Raw genomic sequence first — 18,330 nt, 5'->3', positions numbered from 1 at the left:
TCAAATCATAATCCCAGGGTCCTGGGATCTAGCCCCACATCATTTCCCAGCTCAGTGGAGAGTCTGCTGCTCCTTTCTCTCTCTCTCTCTCTCTCTCTCTCTCTCTCTCTCTCTCTCTCTCAAATAATCTTAAAAAATAAAATCCAGGTTCCTAAGAATCATCTAGCTAGCTAGGAAGTTCCTTGGCTTTCTGCTTATCACTGCAAAAACAGTTAGTTCCCTGTTGCTGCCGCCAACACAGACATGTTTCTTCTTTCCTTGATGACAGGCACATCTCATCGTGCTAAGCAAAAACCCCTCTCAAGAGGAGGCAGCAGTCTCCGCACATTTTGTCGCCCACGCTTCCATCGCTTCTGGGAGACCCGAGCACCATGGTGAGTGCAAAGCCTGTGGGCGTCCCTTGCTGCCTGCTTTCTGCCTGTCCTGCAGGCATGCTGCTGGGCCTGTAAACCAGCTGCCTTTAGGAGGGGTGAGCAGGTGGCCTGAGCTGTGACATCGCGATCCTTTGCCGAGCTTTGGTGGCTTTACATGGCCATACGTAGCTGTGCCACTGTGTTAGCTTCACCAGTGGCCTTTGGCTTCTGTCCTATTCGGCCTTTCTCTAATCTTTTACTTTGAAATAAAGTGAATCTTCATCCAAACGGAGCTGTTAAGAGCCCCAGAGAATCTATGATGGGATTACAGGGAAATCTGCTCTGCTTTCAAAGGTGATCTATTTTTAAAAATTGTTGTGGCGCTACTGTGGCAACAGACCTGACTTGTCAGAATCCCAGCCCACAGACTTTCACAGGACTGAGTTTTCCATCAGCGTGAACTTACATGGTTCTGGGAGTCCAAGAGGAAGCTGCCATTTATGACTCATATGGTTTTTCTTAGCCCCATGGAATAGGTAGAGCAGTGAGCCTGGGGAGTTCTTTAATCCAGCATTCTGGACACAGAGCATACAGTGTGCCTCTGTTGATGGATAACACATATTCCAGTGACTTTTTTTTATCAGAATATTCAGAAACAGTATAACTCATCATCCAGAAGACTAAGGGGTGTATTCCAATAAGATGAAAATAATCATGTACTGTAATAAAATAAGATCCAATGTGCCAACAGGCCTAAAATTGAGATCCAGAATAGTTGGGGTCCAGGAAGCAAGAATTGGGCTAGGATATAGAGGCTGGCGGGCAGGCAAGGATGAAGGGGCACCTCTGTGAGCAGCCTGGTCTGCACAGATCCCAGGGCCAGGCAGGGGCTCCAGTCCAGGGAGGAGCTGGTGGAGTGTATATTGAGGTTTACCCATCTTGTCCATCCTGCCTTACAGACTCCTCATTCTGGTCTCCTGGAGCTTTGAGGACCTTTTTAGAGCAGCCTATCTAGGAATAGAGCGAGAAGGCAGGCAAACTTTCGGATTCTCTCTCTCTGAAATACTCCATATAAAACAATCGACTTCAGAACCTTCCAAGAGCCGGCAGGTCTTTTTAACCAGGTTATTGGTACTGAAAATTACTTTAATAAGGAATTAATAGGGAAGAACCTTCCATTGCCAATAATTAAGACAGTTAAGATGCCAACACATGTCTGACGGAAATCTGACTAGCAGAAGTCACAAATCTACGTGTCTCTCAGAACCACAGAAGCAGTGTGACACAGATAGTCTTGACAGTACAGTAGGAGCAGCAAGCGCAATTGGAAATGGCAGCTATTGTTGGTTGTAACATAAGAGAGACAATACAGAGCACTGAGGACTGTAGCAAACTGCAGAGGCCATGCCCTGTTAAGTGAGCAGTGATCTCTGGGCTCTAGCCTATCACTGTCACTTCTTTCAAGAGAAGGCAAAAATCTAGATTTTTATGTATAATTGATGGTAACTAACTCAAATATGTTTCTGGCTCTGAGTGTGGCAAAACAAGCGTGAGGGTCAGACGTGTAATGTCTGACCTGGACAGCAGGTGTGTAATGTGCTTGTCAGATCCTTCCTGCCATCCTCTGGGGCTCGTGGGTTCAAGACAACTGGAGGGTTCTGAGCATTTAAACTGGTGGAGTGGGGATGGGGAAGTCTTGGGTGAAGTCTCAGAAAGAGAATACCAAACAGCTAGAGGAGACCAAGGCCCAAAGACCCTCTATGCCTGGAAGGATTCCAGCTTGCCAGCATCTCAGCTAGTTAATAAATGGATGGATTGGGTCAGGTCCAGTAGAACTTGTGTCCTGAAATGTTTTTTCCCTCTAGCTGCAAAGTTAGGCCACTCTGCTTTGCATGATTCACAGAAGCAGATAATCCATATTTTTTTTTACATTTTTTAGTCTAAATATAGTGTATTGTAACTGAGAATGACAGTAGTAACAAGATCTTTGAGAATTCAGTGACCTCACACAGGAATAGTAATAGTAACAGCTAATGCTTTCCTGGTGTATTCTGGTATGGTTCTAACCAGTTACATCTGTTAAATCAATTAATCCCCACAGTATTTCCCTGAGATTGGTGTAAGTACTTCCAGTTTCTGGTGGAGAAACTGAGGCACAGAGATATGTAATTTCCCCAAGGGCGCATAGCCAGGGAGTAACAGGTTTGAACCTAGACGTTTTTTTAAAGATTTTATTTATTTATTTATTTATTTATTTATTTATTTATTTATTTATTTATTTATTTATTTATTCATGAGAGGCACAGAAAGAGAGGCAGGGACATAGGCAGAGGGAGAATTAGGATACCTGTGGGGAACCTGATGCGGGACTCAATCCCAGGACCCTGGGATCACGACCTGAGCCAAAGGCAGATGCTTAACCACTGAGCCACTCAGGTGCCCCTGAACCCAGGCTCTTGACTTTATATTATATTAAAAGGGCTGCACATGCCCCTTCTCCTTCCTTGCTTGCCTCCCTTTAGGCCTGCTTAGGAGTCTGTGGCATTTGGGACAGAGGAAGGACATGAGAAGAGCGGAGGCAGCCCAGAGAGATGGGTGGGGGCCAGTCTAGGAGCATGCACAGGGTCTCAGCTCCCCTTCTGCCTTTGGTGGCCTGAACCCCACAAGCTGACTTGCCAGTCAGAATTTGAACTATAGGAGGAGTGTAGAGATGGAAGAAAACTTTCACCAGGAGCGTGGAGCTGCAATTGGCTTTAGACTAGGGAAGGGGGGGTCACTTCTGCCGAGTGGACTGGTTGCTAGAAATGTAGGTAGCAGGAATCATGGTAAGATCATGTTAACGGTGACAATAGTAGCAGGAGTCAAGCTGGCCCTGTATGTAGGTGCTAGAAGTCTTATGCATGTGCTCATTTAATCCTTTCAACAACTTAAAGGCAGGACATGACCTCCCACTTTACAAGTGAGCTAACACAGCCCACTCTCCCTACCTGCCACTTCGGTCAAACTATATTGTCTACTCACTGCTCTGCCCAAAAAAGGACACAGTCCCCATGAGTCCATAGGATGTCTAGACAAGCCCTTCTCAGGCTCAGCTTCTATGAATCAGAAAACACATGAAATGGCTATCACCCTGGTGCCATCAGGAAGAAAATTTACTGAAGCCTTAAAGGCAAGTCAGCGCTAAGTGAAACTGGGCAGTGAAACTAGATCACAACAGCTGCTTGCTGGGCAGCAGCATGAAGCCCTGGAGCAAGTGCAAAGGGCAGCACAGCCCTTGTCCCCAAGGCCTCAAACCGACCATCAAAATGGGCACGACAGAAACAAACACAGGCAAAGAGAATCCCCCCACCCAACTCTTCCCACTGTGTGAACCAGATTGAAAACCATATGTATCAGAATCCTGGTTCCCTTGATGGCAATTATAGGAAAGGCTATGGAAAATCGACTGCTCCTCCAGCATTTTAAGATACAGAGATTGTTCTGGCTCTTACCCACAGTGCCTGAATGTGGTGCGGGCTGAGAAGACCCATGTTCCAAGCATAAAATTAGTGTGCCTCTGGAAGCAGGAACGAGGGCCTCACCCAGGCAGGCGCATCCCCATTGTGGGAGGCTTGCAGGGAGCCTGGTGTTTCATGTCCTCCCTCTGTTACCTCCTCACAGGCCTATGCCCCCTCAGCAGGAACAAAAGAAGCCCACCCACGGCTGGGGGGCTCTCTAGGCTAGGCCTCTGCTGCCTCTAGCAAGGGGGAATTAGAGGGGGGAGTTTGGAACTTATCTTTGACAACTAAAGGGAGGCCACCCCCTCAAACACATACACATGCACACACTAGTTGGCTTTCACCCAGGATGGCAGAACTATGACCTGGACTTTTAGTCACTAAGTTCAGAAATCACAGCCAGATCCCCTGGGAGCAAATCTGCATGTTTCACCAAATGCCCAGGAAATCCAAGTGCATAAGGACCTCAGCTCAGTTTCCCTGTTCTTAAACCTGTCTATGCAGAGTACAGATTTTTTTTTTTAAAGAATCTTTAATGAGAAAAGTTGTTCATTTGGGGATTCTCCGTAGCCTGCTTGCTAAATGCCCATTGAAGGCATCGCCCTCTGACAAATGAAGTGTCTCTGGTCAAGAAGCTGGCGTGTTTCAGGCTCTATGCTCAAGCTAATCCCTTTGCTCTGTGCCTTTCCTGCATTCCTTATGCAGACAAAACTGCCCTAGAAGTCACGAAGGATTGTGATTGCATAAGGACTTCCAATTCAGGCGCCTGGAATGTCACTAACCTGAGCCTGGCCTGCATCCCGGAGCAGCCATAGACAAACTTGGTATTAACAGCTCTCCCAACCCTGCTAAGTGTTGAGGGCATTGGCCTTGTGTTTATAACTCTTCTCCTAAAGGATATTAAAATGAAATGGGCAGAAGCCAAGTGCATTTCAGTGTAAGCCTTTGAGAGGCAGAGCCTGCTGAGCACAGGCGGCCTTGTTTGGAAGTGGCTCCATCTGTAGCCTGAGCTCTGTTGGGTCCAGACACAGCAGAATGGAAGGAGCTCTGTTGGAGCCTTGGGGACAGGGGGTGGGATCCCTGGCTATGTGGACCAGACTCATGAGCATGGGGTGCATTCCCAAGGTGTAATTCCCTATGCACAAATATATAAATCTCCCTGGCCCCCACTTATCCTAGGCTCTCCCCACATTTTTCACAGCAGACATAAAATAGACATTGTGTCTTGATGATGTCTCTTATTTTATATACTTCCACGATCCTCCCATTTCTTAACTCTTCCTCCTCCTTCCTTCTTCCTTCTCAGCTTGCCTCCCTTCTGGGTCCTACCCCACCCCCCAGCTCATTCCATGTCCCCTGGGTGATGGATACTTCTTGGGCCATGTGTGTCCCATGGAGACAGTAAGTCAGACCGGTTCTGGAATACACACACATGCCCAGCCCTGATGGACTCCTATCAGGTAACATAGCCACCTGAGAGAAGCCACAGTCAGGTGTCCTTCACCTTCCTGTGGCCCTCCTCAACTGCCCTGACTGTTTCCCCCACCCCACTTCCAACCTGGAGAGGCCTCCAGGTGGGGTGTGTGGCACAGCCCTGCTGGGGGAAATGAGTGTAAGCCATGGCTGGCAACACCCAGCCACCTCTCTCTCTTCCTCCTCATTCTTTCCCTCACCATCTTCCTCCCCTCCTCAGCCTTTGCACATCCCCCTTGAGCCCTGTGTGCTCCGAGGGACCCTTCCTTGGCTCCTAGGCAAGGCCCGTTTCTTGTTACAAAATGCCCAGCCATCCTGGGCCTGGCCTGCCTCTGAGCTCCACAAGCAGATGTCAGCATCCATGCCTACTCTGTGCCCCAAAGACCATGTGAGATAGGGGAAGCTGTAGAGAGCAAGTGGTGGGCGAGGCCAAAGAAGAAGCCTCACCCTGCCTCCCACTATCTTCAGTAGGTGGTGAAGAAACCACTGATGCCAACCTGCCCCTCAGAGATGGCTTTGGACTTCCTGGGATTGCCCGGCTAGTAAGCCGAGGCAGGTCTGCCACTCAGAAGCCATGTCCAGGGCCTCTGAAAGTGTTCTTCCCAAAAAGGGTCTCCAGTGTGGACCACTGAAGGCCTTGAGGTGAGGGGCGAGCCTGACCTGGGCTTCCTATGCCCTCAGGCCACCCTCACCCTCCACCCCCACCAGGGCTAGTAGGTGACCTCGCGTCAGCTGCCTATGCAGAGTCTGTGGCACCCCCCCAATAGTGTCTAAATGGGTCTAGTCTGTTTGCTAGGTGATGGAGCTCCTCTGGGTTACTGCCAGGCTAGGTTCCCTATGGTCCTTAATGCTTTTACAGTGAGTATGGAGTACAGCCTGTTTCCTAAGACTGTTAACAAAAGATAATTGTCACGTTGTACACGCAGGCCTCCCTCTTGATGAAAGCTATCCTCACTGTTCAGCTCTTGCCTTAGCACAGCCTCAAGAAAATGAGCCCAGGGTTACTGGAATTTGTTTGGTTGGTTTTTTTTTGTTTTTTTTTTTTTTTTTTTGGAATTTTTTTGGAATTAAAAGCCTTCTAACCTCCAGTATGTCAGATTGTAACCCTGCAATCCTCTTGCACTTTGAACAAAGCCTGGGATTTTTCTTTTGCCTGTATATGAACTAGAGACAGAACAGAGTCAGCAGGGCCTCCAGGAGACGTTAAGCCCCCTTGCCCAACAGGCCACACTTCCTCCCTCACTCTAACTCACAGACAAACTGAACATTGTGTTGTAGTGGAAATGGGAGAAGATTCATGGCCTGGGAACACCTGTGCTACCAGGGCTCAGATTTACAAGCTATGTCATGCTTCTGTGCTTTAGAAAATGACCTCATCTCCTGCCAGGCCACAGGCATCAGGTTGCAGATGATTCTAGAAGATGTTTTTAAAGTTAGGGATGGCCATTGTAAGAGTACTGAAATCTCTGGCGCTTCATGGCTTCAGGGTGCAGGGGTATGTGGTATCTCCCCACCCTGTTTGACCTTCCATCTCTCTGGAAAATCCTGTTGTCACCTGTCCGAGATGGACGTCCAGTGGGGTGCTCACCCCCGGAAAAACAAACTGCTTATCAGGGAGTAACTCCTTAGCTATAATAACAGGATAAATTTGCTCTCCCCGAAAAGACTTGATCATGTGGTTCCCAGTTCAAAAACCTAATTTGGGTTAGACAGGTGAGGGAAATACATCAGGGTCTTGCAATAAAGCAGTTTTCCTGTATCCCAGGTAAAGAAAAAGTAGTTTCAAATTTAGAGACAGGGAAGTCACCCACAGTGGATGCCTACACCTTCCTCTGTTCCCCAGCTCGAGGCTGTGCTGATCTACAAGGGCCCTGACATGATGCCTGACTTGTGGCCCACTTGTATGGGACAACAGCTATCAGGAACCCCTCCTCCATCCTCACTCCATCTGATGAGCGACCTTGCAGGCGGCACCTGCAGAGAGCAGATTTCTGGGCAGAGACGGCTCTGCCATCCCACCTGGCCTAGGACCTCACAGTGTTCACTTCAGTTACCCCCCCCCAACCTTAATTTCAGTAATTAATCCCTTCTTCCCTCCCTCCCGTCCTCCTTTCCTTTCACTCCCTCTTCCAGAGATCCATGCATGCTAATGATTATCCTCTTTGGAAAGTATGAATAGGCCTTCCTGAGTTAGAGGTTGGGCCATTTAGGCACTAGCTGGAGTTAGGCTGAGCCGCATCACATCCTCTCTCACAGCATCTCTGTGAGATCAGCCACGCTAAGGGAAGGGGGCATGTGGTACTCAGGGCTAGAGGACCAACTTAAGTTGGTCAGCATATGACTGCTGGGAGGAAGATATCCTAAGAGGTGGGAGGACATTACAAGTAAGGGGCTAGAAGGGTATTAAGCACAGCTGTGTTCTGTGTCTGAGAGACCAGCTCCTTACTCAGGAAGGGGAGGGAAATGCTTCCCATCCCTCTTGCCTGCCCCGTTGTCTGAGTGGGGCACCACTTCTGCTAAAGCCTAGGGTCTGAAACTCAGTCCCTCCTCTTCCAGCCGCAACCCCTTCCTACGCCCTGGACATCTGTCAGTCTTGGTGGTATGGGCTCATCTCAGGGGAACAAAGACTCAGAAAGATCTTTACGCTAGAAGAAGAGCTCAGATTCTTTGGCTAATTCCCAATTAGACAGAAAATCAAAATAGCCAGAGTCCTCCACTCCATATTATCCTTGTTAATTTTTAGACCTGGCATGTTCATCTCTCTAATGCTTTTAAAATCGACAGAATAAACGCCACATCATCCTCACATTTGCTGTCACAAGATTATCAGAGTAGCCAAAATTAATACTTAGTTGGAGCATTAAATCTGCGATGCTTTCTTCCATGAGTCTACTCAAGTAAAGAGATTTTCTACTTGGTAGAATTTTCTCCTACCAAGAGAAACTTCTGAGTAAATACTCAGAGATACACCTACTGGTCTTGCAGTGGACAGAGCCCCATTGAAAGAAAGGAACAGGGGACTCCAGTTCAATCAACTTCTGTCTCCGTACAAACTCTGGGGGTGAGGGAGGGGGCAGTGTAGCTGGCGCTGAGATCTCTCCAGAAGACTTCACCTCACAGCAGAATTCCTGCTTCCATCCAGCAATGGCCTAGGTGCCAAGCAAAGTAGACCTTGCAGAGAAATGAAACTTACTTATTCTCAGGCCTAACTTTTCTCTAGGTGGACTGGATTCAATAGACATGCTGTGCGGATGTTGACTTGTCTCCTTTCTAAAGGGAGCATGATCAGGGTGAATTTTAGGTGTTCTCAGAACTCTCTAGGCATGCCTGCAGTACACACAAGCCCCGTGTTCTCTGCGTTTTGACCACTCTGTCTTCATAGAGCTCTCATCCTCGTAATGTCTTAATGTCCCGCTCTGCTTCTGGTGTGCCTGCTGGTCTTCCTAGCATGAGCAAGAGAGGTCCATGACCACGATCCTCAAAGCTGTCCCTGAATTTAAATGATTACCATTTACTGAGCATGGACTAGGTGTTAGGCATGTCCTCAGTTGTTTACATGCATGAACCCATTTACTGCTGTCAACAACCCTATAAAGAAGGTACTAGTTTCCCCCTTTTCAGACAAGGGCATTAAGGTCAGTGATGTGGGGGCACACAGCTAGCAGGCGGCAGAGGCAGAGCCCAAACCTGGGCAACCTCAAAGTGCAGCCCTGGGAACACTCACTCTCGCTGCACAGGCTGACCCAATTCCTGCTCCTCCGTGAGTTCTGGAGTGCTGTATTCATGCAGGCCATTCTGGAAGCACCTGGCACTCACATCACCATATGAGAAAGATGAATTCAAGGGGTGATACTTTGGAAAAAACATGAATTTAGATAAAACATTAGCTGGTCTAATCAAAATAGTGAGGAAGCACAAATACAACATTAGAGATGATAAGGGGGAAATAAGCACATGTAGAAGAAATATAAAGAAGCAGATTATGTTTTATCTTTTTGCCCATATCTATTTGCACTACACGATACACGTGAGATTTTCAAGAGGAAATGTCGAGTAGACCACTGTATATGTGGGTCGTAATCTTCTCTGGCAGTAGTTGTATGCTTGTCATGTGTCGCAGTAAGGTGGTCCACAGCAGGTGCTTCAGGGGGAATCCCGTGTTTGCTCCCAAGATAGAAAGATACCGCATTTTCCTCTGCTAGAGCAGGGGTGGCTGGCCCCACTTGCCACTTGTATTAGTAAATAAAGTTTTCTTGGCACACTGCCATGACCATTCATTTACGTGTTACCATACATTTATGGAAGCTTTTGTGCCTCAACAGCAGAGTTGAATACCTGAGACAGAGCCCAGGTGGCCCCCAAAGCCTAAAATATATACATCTGATCCTTCACAGAATAAATTTGCTAGCCTCTATGCTGGTACCCTATGATTTCTCCAGTTTCAGACTCATTCCTAGTTAATTTCTTGGTTCAGAATTTCCAAACCAAGTAGGTGATGCAGATGGAGACCTCACACATGTACCTGCCCCCTGTGTGGTGTACCAGCTTCAGATGCTATTTTTCTTACATAACCTCATCACAGGAGTAATATTTCATCATTTTAGCATGTTTCACTCACCATCACAGGGGAGGAACTAGACAAAGATGAGGGGCATATGGTGTCATCCTAGAATTCTGCCTACTGCGCTGCCTTTTTGTAGGGAGCTCTGTTCCATCTTCCTACCACACAGAGTCCTCAGGCCTCATCTCCAGTCCTTACTCTTATAGAATATACCTTTTTTTCTCATACCTTCATGGACTATTCTGCTTCAGCCTCCACTCACTGCTCTGGCTTCCAGTTGCTTCATTTTCTATACCTGAGGTTTTCCTTTTCTTGCTTTCAAGATTGGCATATATTTAAAAATACTTTCATTGTATTATAATCAGTATGTTTATATGTTTGGAATGATTGAGTTTCTTCCTTCAATGGCATATCAACCATATTTTCCCAAATTTTAATGTTGTAAAACTAGGTTCTAAGATAACAGAGTCCATTAAAGTAAGTGGACCCTTGGAGCCCTCCCCTCAGTGAGCAGCAACCAGAGTTAAAGGAAGAATTAATGGTTAATCGACCGGAAAACTATACCAATGTGTTCAGGTCTGGGGACTATTTTCCCCGTTTGCATTAGCTTTGCTTACCATATTGCTGGAGAGCTAAAATGTATGAAAACCAAGGGAAGTAAACTGCTGTATCCTTCTGAGACCTAAATCTTTGCTGAGAAACAGGTAGATTAACTAGGTCCTCTTGTCTAAATACTTATTATTTTCAAATAGTTCGCCACCACTAAAAGCATTTTGATCCTGTTTCCATTTCAAATCTATAAGCAATCTTCAAATGTTGTTATGGTACTTTTCTTCAGATGTGGCCGAGCAGTATTTTCAAGAGAGCATGGCGAATCTTAAGGATGCTGAAGGAATGGGAAAAGCCAAATTTCTTTCAATTCAAGATGATTATTGCCATTTTCTACAAGTCATAGGACAAAAAGAGGTAAGTGAGTTTGGATCAGAGTTGACTAGTTAATTTACATGAGTTGTTATACAAAGGGCTACTCTTGGGCAGCCCCCGTGGTGCAGCGGTTTAGCGCCGCCTGCAGCCCGGGGCATGATCCTGGAGACCCGGATTGAGTCCCACATCAGACTCCCTGCATGGAGCCTGCTTCTCCCTCTGCCTGTGTCTCTGCCTCTCTCTCTCTGAATAAATAAATAAATAATTCTTTAAAAAAACAAAACAACAACAACAACAAAAAAAAAAAACAAAGGGCTACTCTTTCTACTCTGCAAGCAGCCATTAAGCCTACATGTCCAAGGCATGTGCTAAGCTCCCATTGGGACAGGGATAAATAAAGCCAGGTGGCCTCTCTCAGCAGCTCCCAGATACTCAGTCTGGGGAAATGAAAACTATTCATGAGAATAGAATGCCATGCACCTCACCCCCCCCACAAAGGATCTTAAAGGACTAGAAACCTTGAAAACCCAATGGGCAGACCCTGATTATCATAGCCTGCAGTTATGTCTGGGATAGGGGGTGGTAGATAATATGCCTGATTCCTCTCTCCTTATTTTGGGTTATAGATGGAATTTACATATCTAATGAGAACTATGCAGCACAGAGGTTACAGCTCGTGGTCCATTGAACCATACAAGCATGCTTTTTTATGGCTTGTATGCTTTATATGCTTTATGTCAAAATGGAAGACGACCCAGAGTTTATATTCACTTAATTAAACCCTTGGAAACTTATTCCATGCAAAACCAGCTACCAAAAAGCCACTTGCTGCGGCTTGATTTATATAGGTATATCTGTTTTCAACTTTAACCTATCAAGGCAAATCCTTGAGATAAAAAACATTTATTTCTTCTGCTGTTCTGTAGACCTCCCCCCTCTCTTGGAGATTTTAGCCCTTAACTCCCCGCACCATTCTCTCAATTGATATGAGTTTACGGAACGTGGGTTTATTTGGTTTTTTTTTTTATATATATTCTTTTATTGGAGTTCGATTTGCTAACATATAGTAGTATAACACCCAGTGCTCATCCCGTCAAGTGCCCCCCTCAGTGCCCGTCACCCAGTCACCTCATGCCCCCACCGCCTCCCCTTCTACTACCCCTTGGAAAATAGGTATTTAATATAGATGCATCCATGTTCCTCAGGCCAAAGTAGGACGACAGTAACCATAACAAATGGAGCTTATATGATTTTCTGGATCACTCAACTAAGTAGAAAGGGGCCTTCCAAGGACCTCACATTCTAGAATATCTGTAGAAGTTCTCTGGAGAGTACTCAGGTCAGAAGCCTGGAGGGGAAGAGGGGGAGTGTGCCCATATCATGCCTTCCCCCTTCCAGCTCATCAGTCATTTTAACCTCTAAAATGTCCTGGTTGCCAGATCCACCTCTGCCAATCGTCACCTCCTGTTTGGACCACTCAGACTCTGGTCCCCCAGCTGCATTTTTCACTCTTGCCTTTTTCTCATCCATTATGAATAAGGAAGTGATGGTGATATTTTCAAAATGCAGATCTGATCCATGAACCCCTGTTTGCAAAATACTCCAGTGGCTTCTCAATGCCCTTAAAATAAATCAGAATCCTGTATATCTCACAATACCTGCCACATGATCTGGATTCTGCTGACATTTCCAGTCTTATTTTCCCCCCTCCCCTAATCTGTTCTGGCCACGTTGGCCTTTCTAATCCTCACTGATTTAGCTAATGCAGATCTGTCTTTGAGGACTCATCAGTTTTCCTGATTCCTTTCCCCACTCTTCATTAGATTTTTCCCATTGTTGTTCATCATAGAATCCTTTTGACATAATAATGTGATAAGGGGTGCTTGGGTGACACAGTTGGTTGAGCATCCGCCTCTTGGTTTCGGGTCAGGTGATGATCTTGGGGTTGTGAGATCAAGCCCCTTGTTGGGCTCTGCTTGGGATGCTCTCCCTCTCCCTCTGTCTCTCCCACTCAAGGTCTCGCTCTTTCTCAAATAAATAAATTAAAAAACAATATGGTAAGCATGGTATAGGAATAATAAACAATATAATGAGAATAGTAAGTTTTGTGTGGATATGTACTATCTTTCCCGTGATTAGACTGAATTCGGTGAGAGCAGGGATCCTCTTGCTCATGATGGTTAGCCAGATGAGCAGATGGGTGGATGGGTGCTTGGCTGTGGGTCACCTGACTGCTCTGGCTACCACAGGACATCTGCCCTCTCCCCTGTTCTTGTCTGGCATCCTGCCCTGGTGTCTGTCACTGATGCCACACTTCACTGCCCTTGCCCTAGTCACCCACATCAGTGGTACTGAACTAAAAGATGTACCTCGTTCCCCTCAACCTCTCTTGGAGATTTTAGCAAACTGGCTCTTTTTGTTCAATCCCCTGCCAGCCCTTCTGGTGCCCTGGTAAGAATAGAAAAAGCTGTGTCTTCTTCAGGTCGATGCAGCTTGTGCCAGAGCACATTGCTTGGAGAGCGGCACACAGGCTGGATTTCAGCTGTCCTCATTTTCCTGCCCTTGTGCATGACACAACCCATCCAACCGAATGTGGTAGCTTTGCACGGTGCTCACCCTGGTCGCAGCCCTCTTTCTGGATTCTAGCCAGAGTTGACCAACAAGGCTGGGCCCAATGACAGTCCCAGGCATGAGCACGGCCCCGTGCTCAGACTACCCCGGATGTGGTCACAACCCATACATGAGCAGAATCCTGTGCTAACAGGAAGGTGATCTTTGGGAAGGAAAATGCCTTTTAAAGTAAAATGTTACTCTGCCATTTGTGTGAGTTTATCTTCTAGTTTAGCTACTTTCCTGCTCAAGAACTTTCTTCAGCTTCTTACTCCCCGTAAGAAAATCAAAACTCCTGAGCCTGGCATGAAAGCTCTCCACCACCACCAGCCCATCCTGTGACTCATGCCTTGTTTCCCTTCCTACTCTCTGGGTTAGAGTCAGATGAGCCCTCAGGGCTGACCCTGTCCTTCTCCTACCTCATACCTGGGCTCCCAGTTTCCCATGCCTTCTCCTCAGCCCACCCAGGTCCTATTTTTCCTTCATCCCTCTCCATAAAGCTGTTCTAACTTTAACAGACTGACACAGTCAGTCCACCCATGTGGCATCTCTCTTCCATGGCCCTCTCCACCTGCCGTTCAAGTTCATGCATGTCTCTCTCTAGTTTCCCCAATCAGGCTATAAATGGCATTGAAAGCTTCATTTAGAAAAAGAATCTGGCTCTTCTTTCTATCATTGGCTCCTCAAAACCTGACAATCAATTTGCATGGACAAGTTGCCAAGTCTAGCACCTGCGCCATCCCAAATCCTTGCTCAGAGATGCTGGGAATGGATCGCAGTACAAAGGACATGATAGGCTTTAGCATCAGGCAAGTTCCCCATGCACCGAGGTAGGTCACACACTTCACAGTTTACAGTTTCTCTGCTCCTATGTGATTTCATCTTTCTACCAAGAAATTATTTCTGCATCATCAATGCCTTCGCTGCTCCACACCCCTCACCCCTCCCTGGCACTTAACTCATATTATTGCCAATAAAACGTGTAAAGCTTTGCCAGCTCCTTCTGTCTCTGGAGCGCTTATCAGGATGTCTTCAGGGCTATTCGGTGGGGAAAGCCCTTTAACTGGTTCCAGACTTATTTGGCTCTCAAAGTCAGCATTTGTATTCTATAGCCATAGTCAGGCTTTCCTATACAAGAGTATGGGAGAAATTCAGGAGAAATGTTAGGGATGGACAGGCAGGGCTTTCCCTTTGTACATCTTGGTGTCTGACTAAAGAGCTTAATGTCAGAAGATACTGGTTTCTGACCAACTCATGTTTTTTATTCCGCGTTGGTGTAAGTAAATCTGATAAACCAAACAAAATATCAAACGTATTTAATTTTTCTCCATGTTAGAATGTTTCCTTTTGGTTTCCTAAACTATTTCTTATGAGAAATAGAAAACCCTGGAATATGTTCTGGATGTTTTGTAAGGACCTAAATTGCCAGGAAACTCTGACTTTTGCTTATGTAAGAACATCACTGAAAAGAATTAAAATTACTGGCCAGATTCAGATCCTGGGTCTGCCCCTGCGGAGCTGTCTGATCCTGAGTAAGTTTCTCGACCACTCTGTGCCTCAGTTTCCTCCTCTGTTCAGTGAGGATTAAAATTGTACTTATCTAGAGGAGACAGAATTAAATGCCCTCACACAGGTAAACTGTCCAGCACAGTTCTTGGCACATAGAGGACACAATAGATGTTAGCATCTGCTCCTAATACTCAGCTGAATCAATTCCTGTAATATCTGAAGTGGCTTTGTTCTCCAAGTGTCGTTCATGCATTCTCTCTCCAGAGTTAACACCTCTCTGTCCCCATCCATGCTGTTTCCTGTGTCCTGTTTAAAGAGGAAAGTGGGCCTAGCTCATGAGACACTACCCCTGAAAAGGGAAAATACACATCAGTTACATCATTTTCTTTTTCTTTTTTTAAAGATTTATTTGAGAAAGAGAGAGTACATGAGTGAGGGAAGGGGCAGAGGGAGAGAACATCCAAGCAGACTCCCACTGAGTGTGGAGCCTGACTCGGGGCTCATAAGCTGAATCCAGCTAATGAGCTGAATCCAAAAGTTAGTTGCTTAACCAACTGAGCCACTCAGCAGCCTCCAGTTACACCATTTTATTAAGAGGCATTGATCTTTATCAGCCTTTGAACTTTCTTACCAAACTTTAGCTTTTGTTCCTTTCACAGAAAGCAACCTCAATCCTGAGAGAGTCCTTGGAAGCCAAAGTGGCAGTATTTGGTGACCTCAGTCCCAAGGTGGCAGAGACGTACCGGCTGTTGGGTGGGACCGACCTGGCTCAGGGGAACCACAGTGGGGCCCACAAGAAACTGAAGAAGGTAAAGCTGGAGCCAATACTAATATGGAGAAAATTCTCTCCCTCCACCATGCTGTTTTTAAATGAAACTTTAACAGAGGCTTATGTGGTAAGATGACACCACTTTCACAGTCAATCTAAGCCAACAGTCTTTGGATAAACAGTACAGTAATCCACTTATACACCTATGTTGTTAGATGAATTATCAATTATTTTTTTACCACGCAAATATTTTTAAAATTTTGCCTACTGCATTTTATCAATCTTTTATTGTACTCCTTTTGTACACACAGTTTATGGAGGAATTCTTGTGTGTGTTCTTTAGTATTTATATGTTTGTTTCTTTTTAAATTTGAAGTTTGTCTGTATGGAAGGTGTGAGGTAAGGATCCAATGTTATCTTTTTTTCAAATGGCTACCCAGTTGCCTAGCATTATTTTATTAAAGAGCCCATCTGTGCTCCAATGACTTAAGAGAACACCTTCATCATGTACTACCCTTCTATATATACTTGAGTATATTCCTAGCTTTCTATTCTCTTCTATTTGTCTCTCTGTTTACTCAAATTCCAGTGTGTCATTATCTCAATTATAGAGATTTCATAGTATGGGTTAATAGCTGGTAGGACTCAACTCCCTGAACGGTGCATGGTTTTTTATCTCTCTAGAGTATCAGGCTTTCTAGACATTTTTGTATATTTATTTTTCTTTATTTTTCCTTTTTTTTTTAAGATTTTATTTATTTTTTTTCATGAGAGACACAGAGAGAGAGAGAGGCAGAGATGCAGGCAGAGGGAGAAGCAGGCTCCATGCAGGGAGCCCGATGTGGGACTGGATCCCAGGACTCCAGGATCAGGCTCTGGGCCAAAGGCAGGCACTAAACCACTGAGCCACCCAGGCATCCCTGTATATTTATTTTTCTATGTGAATTTTAGTAATCAACTTCTCTAGCTCTATAAGAAGTTTGGTAGAATTTTTTTGGAGCATTGTGTTATTTATAACAACTTCAAGAGGACTGACATCTTTATGATATGGAGTTATTCTACCCAAGAACAAGGGGTAGTCTTTATATTTGTTCATGTCTACTTGTGTATCATTCAGGCACATTTTTAAAGTGTTCCTTATATAAGTTCTGCACATTTCTTATTAGGCTGATTTCTAAGCATTTCCTCTTCTTTAATGCTATTATAAACGGAGTTTATAATTATATCTTTTCTATTATATCTTTTAACTGCTTGTGTCTATGTGTATGCAAACTATTGGTTTATCTCTGTTATTTTATATTCTGCTAGCTTGCTTATCTCTTTTCTTGTTTCAGTTAATTTGAGCATTGGTTCTTTCAGGTTTTTCAGGTGTACTGTTACATCATCTGCAGTTAGTTTTACTTTCTGTTTTATGCTTCAGTTCTTATGCTTCTAACTGATTTCTCTTGTCTGATTGCATTGGTTTGTACCTCTAGTACAAAACAAGTAATAGTGTAGATAATAGGCATCCTTGTCTTGTTCTGATCTTAGTGGAAATGCCTCTAGTGATTCTTCATATAGTAGATTCTGGCTTTGGACTAAGTTTTATATATTTTATCCTGATAAAGAAGTATTCATCAGTTTCTATTTTCATGAGTGTTTTTTTTTAATAGAAATAAATGCTGGATTTTATCAAAGGTGTATTATATTATAACATTGAACCAACCTTGCATTCCTGGAGTAAATCCCCTTTGGTCCTATTGAACTATTTTTTCAACATGTTGATTCTGTTTGCTAACATTTATTTTAGGACTTTTTGCACCAGTATTGGTAAGTGATATTTGTTTAAGTACAATGTTATATTTGCTTCATAAAAATAATTTGGAAGTTTACCTTTATTTCTTATGCTTGAAGGAATTTACACGCACTAAAACTAGTATCTAGTCTTTGAAGTTTTGTACCTCCAATGAAGCTCTTTAGGCTTGCTTTTTTTGGATGGCAGGGAATTTCTTGACAGTCTTCTCTATTCCTCTGTAAAAAAAAAAAAAAATGCTCTGTTGAAGCTTTCTATCTCCAATGAGGTCATTTTATTAACCTGTATTTATCTATTTCACTATCATTTTTTTAGATTTATTTGCATTTTAATTGACTTACAAAGTAATCTCATGAATTTTTAAAATTTCTACTTTTTTAATAGTTACCTTCCCATTTAATTTCTTCATTTTATATTTGAATTTCCTCACTTTTCAATGACTGAGTTAGTGGTTTGTCTTTTTTGTCAGTTTTTCAAACTCCATAGGTCAATCACCTTCCTGTTCTTTGTCACTAATTTCTGATCTTATCTTTATTACTTCTTTTTTTGTGACTTATTTTGTTTGCCTTTTTGGAGTTTTCTCTTATCTTTTTGAATTGGGAATTAAATTCATTTGTTGTCATTTTTCCTGAGATAGTGCTTTTAGGCTGTAACTTTTTCTTTTCTTATTGCTTTAAATGTATCTCATAAGTTTTGTCATGTTGTGTTTTCATTACATGAATTAATTTTGAAAAAGGGGAAAACCTGAGAACCTCTAAGTAACATAACTGACCAAACCAAAAGAATTAACTTTAGTTCTGAGTAGGCTGCCCTATGCATTGAGCCTTCTCTTCTTAGGACTT

At 44.4% G+C, this 18,330-nt stretch overlaps 1 protein-coding gene across 3 annotated transcripts in view; it reads left to right on the top strand.

The window, feature by feature from the left end:
- Positions 1 to 18,330, top strand: part of TTC23 (tetratricopeptide repeat domain 23) — a 93,340-nt gene that overhangs the window by 60,039 nt on the left and 14,971 nt on the right. For 2 of the 3 annotated variants that reach the window (XM_055326318.1, XM_055326320.1), the window contains exons 7-9: positions 269 to 374; positions 10,723 to 10,850; positions 15,587 to 15,736. In XM_055326318.1, the coding sequence (XP_055182293.1) occupies positions 269 to 374; positions 10,723 to 10,850; positions 15,587 to 15,736 (384 nt within the window). The remainder of the gene's footprint in view (positions 1 to 268; positions 375 to 10,722; positions 10,851 to 15,586; positions 15,737 to 18,330) is intronic. The other variant, XM_055326321.1, reaches the window with a different exon arrangement.

Source organism: Nyctereutes procyonoides, unplaced genomic scaffold (genome assembly GCF_905146905.1).
Source record: "Nyctereutes procyonoides isolate TBG_1078 unplaced genomic scaffold, NYPRO_anot_genome, whole genome shotgun sequence".
Lineage (NCBI taxonomy): Eukaryota > Metazoa > Chordata > Mammalia > Carnivora > Canidae > Nyctereutes > Nyctereutes procyonoides.
This window is presented reverse-complemented; position numbering and strand designations above follow the sequence as displayed.